The following is a 9,389-nucleotide window of genomic DNA, read 5'->3' as shown; positions in this document are numbered from 1 at the left end:
TTTTTTTTTTTTTTTTTTGGTGGTGGTACTGGGGATTGAACCAGAGCCTTAATACTGAGCTACCTCCCCAAACCTTTTAAAAATTTTTATTTAGAGGTGAGGACTCAGTAAGTTGCCCAACCTGGGCTTGAACTTGTGATCCTCCTGCCTCAGCCTCCAAGAGTGCTGGATTGACAGGTGTGCACTGCTATACCAAGCTCTGAGTGTTAAACTTTATCTTTTGATCTCTTGGGGTGATGTATGTAGAAGCTGGTATCTTCAAAAGTGGGAACCCATTCAGACCCATGCGTATTATTTGATTACTGTTTTGAATATTGAAAGGAGCCTCACTGACTTTAGTAGGGTTGTTTTAAAGTCTATATTTAAGATTTCTGTACAATATTTTGGTAATTGGTCCTCATCTGGAATTGGTTAAATGTGAACATTCCCTTCTCCTTGTGCAGTTGGGCTACCTTCCGGAGCAATTCTTTCTCTCCCTAAGGCCTTACTAGATCCCCGGCGTCCTGAGATCCCAACAGAACAAAGCAGGTAAGACCCCTGTGGGCAGGGCTGGAGGCTCTTACTAGGGAACCAGACTTCCCTCGTGAGCGTTGGTCCTTAGTCTGGCTTCGTGGAGCTTGTGTTCTGGTAGGAAACAGACAATAGATGACAAAATATATGCCATGTTAGGTACCCGTAAGCTAAGGGGAAAAATACATTACGGGATGGGCTGTTGAAGATATGGGGAGGGATATGCATGGGTGACTTTGAGATCTGGTGGCCTAGAAAGCCCATTTGAGAAGGTGGCTTTGGTCGGGACCTTCAGGAGGTGAAGGAGCTTGCTGAGTGATAGCCAGGGAAAACTGCACAGGCCACAGGGACAGGCAGCACGCAGGCCCTGACATCATGTCTGCTGAGGACAGGGCTAGTGGCTGGAGCAGTGGTGGAAAGGCTGGGAAATGGTGTTAAGGAAGTCTTGGGGGTCAGGTCATGTGGGGAGGCCAAACTCGTTCACGGCAGTGTCGATTTCTGTTCCACAACCGCCCTCTCTTTTCTCATCTCTGTCCTGAGTGCTGTCATGGGCATGAGAACCCTGGGAAGGACAGAGGAGCCGCATCGTGGGCCCAGGTGGAGTAGAGAGCAGCGTAGTTTGTGAAGCGGGAAGAGACGGGGTGATAACTGGGGCTTCTAGAGGGGATGGGACGGGGTCACCTGGGAGCCGGAGCTGGCCGCGTGGCCCGGAGTGCTGGTTCGAAAGTGGCCCTTACTTCCCTCTTGTGGTGGGAAATGTCAGCTGGCTGGATCATATTCTGTTCAGATGTAGAACAAGGTAGGAATTCAGACCTCAGCTTTACTATCCAAACGCCTTCTTTCCTGTCGTCCTTCCTAACGTTTGCTAAATTGCTAAGTTTTTAACTACCTGATGCATGTAGACCTCGAAGGGGAGCTGAGGTTGGGTATGTTAGGTACGGAACCCTCCGAAGACCCAGGACAGCCAGGACATCCTTTTACAATGGCTCTCAGAGTGCCTGTCCCTGTTTTGCAGAGAGGAGAACCTAATCCCCTATTCTCCAGATGTACAGATCCACGCAGAGCGATTCATCAACTATAATCAGACCGTCTCTCGAATGCGTGGTATCTACACAGCTCCCTCGGGCCTAGAGTCTACATGTTTGGTGAGTGGAGTCCACACCACCCTTAGAACAGCTCGGGAGCCTGTTTCCTCCTTCACCTGCGTCTAAGGTCGTGGTGGCTCACTGGCTGCCTTTCTTCCTGACTCATTCCATTTGCCTTCCAGGTCGTAGCCTATGGTTTGGACATTTACCAAACTCGAGTCTACCCATCCAAACAGTTTGATGTCCTGAAGGATGACTATGACTACGTGTTGATCAGCAGTGTCCTCTTTGGCCTGGTTTTTGCCACTATGATCACTAAGAGGTTGGCACAGGTGAAACTCCTGAATCGAGCTTGGAGGTAGACTGGAGACTCCAAGCCCAAGCGGAGAGCTGTGGTAGTCAGCTGAGGTGCTACAGCTGTGGTTTGGCAGATCGGTGGAACGTGTGTTGGGTTCTGCCGTCTGTTGAATTGGAGGCAATGTGGACCTTACCGTATAACTGCTTTTGAGACACACGGTGCACGATCCTGTGGATAAAGACAGCTCATTCACCCCAACTGAGGATCTCCAAGCATCTGATGGACTCTTCCCCCCACCCCTGCCACCAAAGTCTGAGGCCACTGCCATTTCTTTTTTTTGCCCATTTGTGCATGTTCTGTTTTAAAATAAGACCTCTAACTGAACCAGGCCAAGTGACCCACCATTGTAATCCCAATGCTCTGCTGGGTTGAGGCAGGATGATTGTAAATTTAAGCTCAGCCTGGGGAATTTAGTGACTTTTAAAGAGACCCTGACTCAACATAAAAGGGCATGGGTGCTGGAGCTGTACCTCACTGAGAAGGCCTGGGTTCAACCCCCAGTACAACAAAACAGAGTAAAACCCTTCATCTGACTTTTTCCTTTTTAAAAAATTTTTATTGGTACCTGCTTACAGTGCCTAACAATTTACACTCATCATGGCTGATTTTATTTTTCCTATGCTGAGGATCAAACCCAGAGCCTCATGCAAGCTAGGCAAGGGCGCTAACATTGGGCTACATCCCAAGCTTTGTTGTCCTGGTCCCCTAACCCTGTCCCCATCCCGGGAATCCAACTCAGGGCCTGGCACTTGCCAGGCAGCTGTGGCGCTGATGTTCCTCCTTTGCAAGGCCTGTTTAAGTTGACTTCAGCTTGCCTTTTGCGTTCCCCAGTCTTGGATATCCCAACTTTTCCCTGTCTCTTGCCGCACAGTTGGTAGGGAGCCTGTTGGCAGCTTTACCTTGTAGGTGCATTTGCTCCTTGACCTGGACGGGTGGGGAAACACAGGATCTGTCCTTGGCTGGGGTTTGCCGACTGACGCAGCCTCTGGGGGCTTCTTTCCGAATCTATGTGTGATGTCAAAACTAACTTTAAGCCTCCGGTGCAGTGATGGTGAATGTTTTAGAGCTTTCAGTGCTGAGAAGCAGCTGGCTGCAGCACACGTGCCATAGATTCCCTGCCGCTGCCTTGCTCTGGTATCACGCTCTTCTTCCCGAGACAGGGTCTTGCTGTGTGGCTCATGCTTACCTTGAACTCACTGTGGAGCCCAGGCTGGCCTCAGCTTCCTGAGTACTGAGTACTGGGATTACAGGTGTGTGCCACCACACGCGGCCCTTGTACTCTCATAAGGTCAAGCCACCCAGTCTCCAGTTTATCGGAGCCAAGTTCATACAGCATCTTGGTTTGGTGGTCACTGCCTACATGTTTCTCCTAAGATGTGTTAGAACAAAGGCCTTTTTCAAACTCTTGAGTTGTCTGAACCTGAAGAGATTTGTCTCATTTTGCCCACACTGGCCTAGTCATCGTAAAACCCAGAGAAAGATGCTCTAAAAGACCTTATTTTTAGTTTTGCATGTGTGTGTGTGTATGCATGCGTGTGTGGGTGTGTTGGGGAACGAATGCACACCCTCCTGTGCGCTACCTCTGAGCTACACCCCTCAGCTAGTTGTAGGTCTAAATTAGTATGTCATTATATTTCCTTTAAAATGAGCAGACTTAAGGCTTACTTATCTTTTGAGTGTGGTATTAAGGATCAAACCTAGGCCCTCACATATGCTAGGAAAACACTACCGGTGAGCTCCATCCCCAGCCCTGGATCTAACCATTGAAGCTTAAACGAGAGGAGGAAAATGGTCCAGGTAGGAAACTGGCCTCTTATAGATGCTACATTGCTAATTGGCTGGGCTGTGGTGTCCTTCCTGCAAATTAAAAAGACTTTCCTTGAGGGCCTGGGATCTAACTCAGTGGTGCTGCTGCCTGCCTCACAAGCACAATGGACCTGAGTTCAATCCCCGGTACCAGGAAGAAAAAATTTTTTTTCCTTATTTTTCCTTGTTCATGGATTTGGGCGATCATAATCACAGGACTTTGCTGTGAATGTAGGCCCATAGTGAGAGGTACTGTGTGACAGAATAAAGTAAAAGATGAATGATTCTGACCTAAGTCCTTTTTGTGTCTTAGGAAGATCACTTGAAGTCTACCTTTTTTTTGGTACTGGGGATCAAACTTGGGACGTTGCACTTGTGAGGCAGGTGGCGGAACCACTGAGCTAAGTCTTCAGCCCTCTTGAAGTCTGCTTTTATATTGGGAGAAAAATAGTGCAGAAATGGAGTGCATTAGTAAGAAAATGTGCCAACTTATTGTATGAATTGGTTCATATTACTTTAAAACAAATTTTTTTCATCTTTCTGTGGTCGTAGGCTGATGTAGGTTATAGCCCAGAAGGAAGAAAACTGAGCTGTTTCATTTTATAAATAAAACTGTCAAATCATATTAATAAAGGAATGAACACCTGAGTTATCTCCAGAAAAAAACAGGCTCCTCTTCATTTTGACTCAAGGCATCCTTTTTTTTTTTTTTTTGGTACCAGGGATTGAACTCGGGTCCTTGTGCTTGCAAGGCAGGCCATCGAACCGCTGAGCTAAATCCCTGCCCCCGCTTTCTAAGGCATACTTTTATAATGGAACCTGGCAGAAGGGAGTTAGTGCAAGTTAAGAAATGTGCCCTAGTACCGAGATAGCGTGGCTGGAGCTGTAACATCAGCTGTTGTCTTACTGCGTACTCTGCTTGCACAGCCCTGTCTACAAGAGTAGTCTTCATTCACCTCTGTGCTGGAATCCCAAAGACTAAGCTAATGGAAGGGAGGTTTACTTGCCCTTTCATGAAATTCCCTGTATTTTGGCTTTACTGTAGATTACCTCAAATCGGGTGCTTAAAATAGCGAATGCCCAGCCTTGTCTTAGGTCTGGGGTTTGAACCCAGGTTCTCATGCCTCATAGGCAAGAGCTTCACCACTGAACTCGCTGCAGCTCCTCCTGCGGCTTTGGAGACCATGTTTCCTCATTTCTCCAATCCATTTGCCTTTTTGTCTTTCACTGTGTATAACCCTCGAGCCCTCTCTTCGTTAATTAGGTTACTTTGAGGTCCCCCTAACAATGTTTCATTTGGAACGAGTGAATCCTCAGTATTTTCTAGGCCAGTTTTTAAAGTTAGTTGGAGCATCATACTAGATCTTTTGGCATAAAGTTTTGCAGCAGTCCCTGCTGGAAATAAACTGGTTTGTGGCTTTTTTTCTTCTTAGTCTTTGACTTGTAAGAGGAATCAATTATTGAGATATGTGCATCAATTAAATGCAGAATTCCAGCTAGAAAGCTGGGGATGTAGCTGTGTGAAGATCTAATGTTCAGTCCCTCATCAAACAAAAAATTCTGGGCCGGGGATTTAGCTCACTGGTTACCGCGCCTGCCTCACAAGCACAAGGACCTGAGTTCGATCCCTGGTACCAAAAAAAAAAAAAGTTTTATAATAGATGATTCAGAGTTGGTAAGAACTTTCTAAAAAAATTGAATGAATTTTGTATGTACCTACCTACTTCCTCCCAGTAGCTTATTGATTTAATGCCACTTTCATAAGAGTTTGATACCTGTTCTCCACCTCCAGTAAATAATGTGAGCACTTACGTGCAGACCATGCGGTTTTACTGCCATATAATAGGGATGACACTAACAAACTGACCCTGTAATTTACAACTATCAAAATTAGTTAAACTTTTCTGAAACCCAAATAATTATTGTTAAATCTCCAAAATTCATCTTGTTTAGATCCGCATTTCCAAATTGTGACTTAATTTATTTTGCCTTTGCACTGGTCATCTTTCCTGTCAGTGGGACGCAGCACCTGACACCCATAACTTAAAGGAGAGGTTTAATTTGGCTCATGGTTTAGTCTGTGGTTGGCTTGCTCCTCTAGGACAGGAACCTCATGGAAGAATGGCTTGGCGGAGCAGAGTGGCTCACTTCCTGGCAGCTGAGAAACAAAGCAGGGAGACGGTGCCAGAGAGCAAGAGGCGAGCAAACAGATTCAGACCAGGAGGTAATACCCCCGTGACCTACCCAGACTCTCCCAGAAGTATGCTCCATTAAACCCCTGGGCAGTCCCCACCCAATCAAGTTGATAGTCAAGCTTAACCATCACAGCCTTCTGTGGAATACAATTCTGGGCCTTGTCTAGTCTGATTTGCCCTGGAGCAGTGTGAAACTTCCTGAAGGCACTCATTTGGTCTCTGTTAAGCCATAAGTCCTGTCAGTCTCTGGCTTCTGTAGAACATGTGCTCCTCTGCTTTAAGGATTTCTAGGTTGCATAGCTGGTTGGTTTTTTTCGCAATGGGAATTGTTCTTTCTTTTTGCCCCACCCCCACCCCGGTACCAGGGATCGAACTCAGGTCCCTATGCTTAAAAGGCAGCAAGGCAGGCAGTGGAAGCACTAAGCTAAATCCCCGGCCCTCGCAATGGAATTGAACCCAGGGTCCTTGCACTGAGCTGTATCCCTAGCCCTTTAAATTTTTTTTGTTTGAGACATGGCCTTGCTAAATCACTTAAGTTGACAAGGTTAAACTCAAACTCACAATCCTACCTTAGCCTCCCACAGGGCTGGGATGACAGATGTTCACCGCCACACCCTGCTAGTGGTGCTTAATGTAGATGTTGATGTCAGGAGGGGCATGGTGATGTATGCCCATCATCTCTACTCGCCTCGGTAGGCTGAGTCAGGAGGAGCATAAGCTCAAGGACAACCTTGGCAAGTTAGCTAGATCCTATCTCAAAAGGGGCCTGGGGATGTAGCTCATTGCTCCCTGGGTATAATCCCCATACTGGGCAAAACTAAAAAATTAAATATTGAGATCTCAGTATCTTACCTTATTACAAAAAAGCACTGCTAAGAGATTAATAATAATGAAATAGAAGAATTAAACAAAACTGTCTTAGAGCCGCAAACACAACCAAGATGAAACTGATATATTTATATATAAGTAAAATTCCTTTTCTTCATACAGCTAAAACTGACCCTTAGATGAAGGCAAACCAGCAGGGAGCCAGCTGTGCACCTAGGCAGAAGAGGAAGGATTGTGTTGACGGCTTATCCTTGGGGATGGACCTCTTTTGTTGCTGTCTTTATTTTAGGGATGCTGTCAGTGAACTGTCTATCATGGCACCTAAAGGGCCAGTGGGAGGCACTGCCCGCTGTTCTCAGTATCAGGAAGTGTTGTCTCAGGTTACTCTTTTTTTTTTTTTGCAGTATGGGGTATCGAACTCAGGACCTTATGTTTGTGAGACAGGCACAGTGCCACTGAGCTACATCCTGGCCCATGTCTCAGGTTACTCTTAAAAATCTTTTTGGCCGGGTGTGGTGGCGCACGCCTGTAACCCCAGCACTTGGGAGGCTGAGTTCGAGACCAGCCTGGGCTACACAGTGAGTTCCAGGTCAGTCTCAACTACATAGTGAGACCCTGTCTCAAAAACCCGCCCCCCAAAAAAATCTTTTTGTGGGACAGGGATTTAGCTCAGTGGTTCTGCTGCCTGCCTCACAGGTACCAGGTCCTGAGTTCAATCCCCAGTACCAAAAAAAAAGAAAAATCTCTGTGCTGGGCATCATGCTGCATACCTATAATGCCAGCACTCAGGAGGCTGAGGCAGGAAGATCATAAGTTTGAGGCTAGCCTGAGCTATACAGTGAGACTTTGTGTCTCTAATGAACACCTTTTTATTTTCTTGATTATAAATAGCATGTTCTTGGGCTGGGGATTTAGCTGAGTGGTTCCAGCACCTGTCTTGCAAGCACAAGGACCCGAGTTCAATCCCCAGTATCAAAAAAAAACATGTTCTTAGTGAAGGTTTAGCCACTTACTAGTCCAATTATTTAAATATGGGTTGACCAAAAATAGTGTATTTTTTGTTGAGTTTTATAATATATTGAAATACAAAAATGACAACTTTACTGAATTTGTTCAATAATTTTTCTAAGTATTATAGATACACCTTAAAACACTGAATATACAATGCATGACAATCTGGACAGTAGTAGTATCTAGTCTCTTTCTGAATTCATTTTGTACTATTGTCCTGCTTTGAATAACATACTTTACATTGTCATGTTAGCCTTTCTCTTTTTTCTGTGGGTGGTATAATTTCAAGAAAATGTTGGGCTGGAGATTTAACTCAGTGGTACCACGCTTGCCTCAGAAGCACAAGGTCTTGAGTTCGATCTCTGGTACCAAAAAGAAAAAAAAATATACCCATCATTTCAATAAAATGTCTCCCCACTAACTGTAATGGTGAAGGTGCCATTGATGAACGTTCTGGTTGGTGTTTTGCTATCTCGTATTTTTAAATTATTGGACCTAATCTAAATTGCAAATGACTTTTTGAACCCCCTTATTTAGTGGGTTCCATATTGGTTGGTTCAGAAGGTGCATAAATATCTAATTTTTTCTTTGCTCTTTGATTACAGAATAGCTTGTTAGATGTTGGTCAGTACCACCTATAGAATTATTAAAATCATTGACCACTATTGGAATTTTTTTATTTTTTGGTACCAGGGATTGAACTCGGGTCCTTGCACTTGCAAGGCAGGCCACTGAACCGCTGAGCTAAATCCCCGGCCCTATTGGAATTTTTTTTGTTCCAATTCTGTCATTTCTGTATTATGAATAGTTGACAGTGAAGACACATTTTTGTTTTTCCATTTCATAACAGACGTTTCCTCTCTGATATGCTAACATTTCTTCCCCTTTCAGTTTTTTCTTTTGCAGATCCTTCCTATTCAGTTTCAATGTCCCAAATGTGTCCATTTAGTATTATAAAAGAATATCACTGGAGCTGGGTATGGTGGCACACGCCTGTAATCCCAGCACTTGGGAGGCTGAGGCAGGAGGATCGCTGTGAGTTCAAGACCAGCCTGGGCTACATAGTGAGTTCCAGGTCAGTCTCAACTACATAGTGAGACCCTGACTCACATGCAAAAAAACAAACAAGGAATATCACTGGAGAAGTATAAAAATTATCTGTAATAAGACAATGTTCCACATACAAAAATGGTTTGATCAGAAGTCAAAACAATTCATGTACCCATGGAACGATCTTTACAGTTGTTATCAAGTACTGTGCCCTTTCCAGGGTGAAATATGAAAGACCAAATATACCCAGATTTGGATTCACAAAGCATGTGAGATTTGATACCAAAGCTAACTCTTTTTAGGGGCATAAAGTGAATCCATCCCAGTTGATGCCTACATAGCATTTATGAGACGCTCATCAACCGTGATGTCTTGCTCAAGTGTAAGTGCAACAGAAAACTTTGAGACGTTCAACAGTTGGCCATAACTTACTAAATTTAGGATTCAGGAGAGCACTAGCATCAAAAGTAGTGTTACTGGTTTGGTGATTTAGCTCAGTGGTGCTGCCCCGCCTGCCTTGCAAACACCAAGTACCGAGTTCGATCC

General features: G+C 44.9%; 1 protein-coding gene across 2 annotated transcripts in view; it reads left to right on the top strand.

The window, feature by feature from the left end:
* Emc1 (ER membrane protein complex subunit 1) overlaps positions 1 to 5,323 on the top strand; it is a 30,020-nt gene extending 24,697 nt beyond the window's left edge. For both annotated transcript variants that reach the window (XM_010614222.2, XM_010614221.2), the window contains 3 exons: positions 444 to 528; positions 1,526 to 1,655; positions 1,778 to 5,323. In XM_010614222.2, the coding sequence (XP_010612524.1) occupies positions 444 to 528; positions 1,526 to 1,655; positions 1,778 to 1,957 (395 nt within the window). In that variant the 3' untranslated portion in view covers positions 1,958 to 5,323. The remainder of the gene's footprint in view (positions 1 to 443; positions 529 to 1,525; positions 1,656 to 1,777) is intronic.
* The last annotated feature ends 4,066 nt before the right edge of the window (positions 5,324 to 9,389 follow it).

The sequence above is a fragment of the Fukomys damarensis genome, unplaced genomic scaffold (genome assembly GCF_012274545.1).
Source record: "Fukomys damarensis isolate Sample0158 unplaced genomic scaffold, DMR_v1.0_HiC HiC_scaffold_23, whole genome shotgun sequence".
NCBI classification, from domain to species: Eukaryota; Metazoa; Chordata; class Mammalia; order Rodentia; family Bathyergidae; genus Fukomys; species Fukomys damarensis.
Note: the sequence above shows the minus strand (reverse complement) of the source record. Positions and strands in the feature narration are given on the sequence as shown.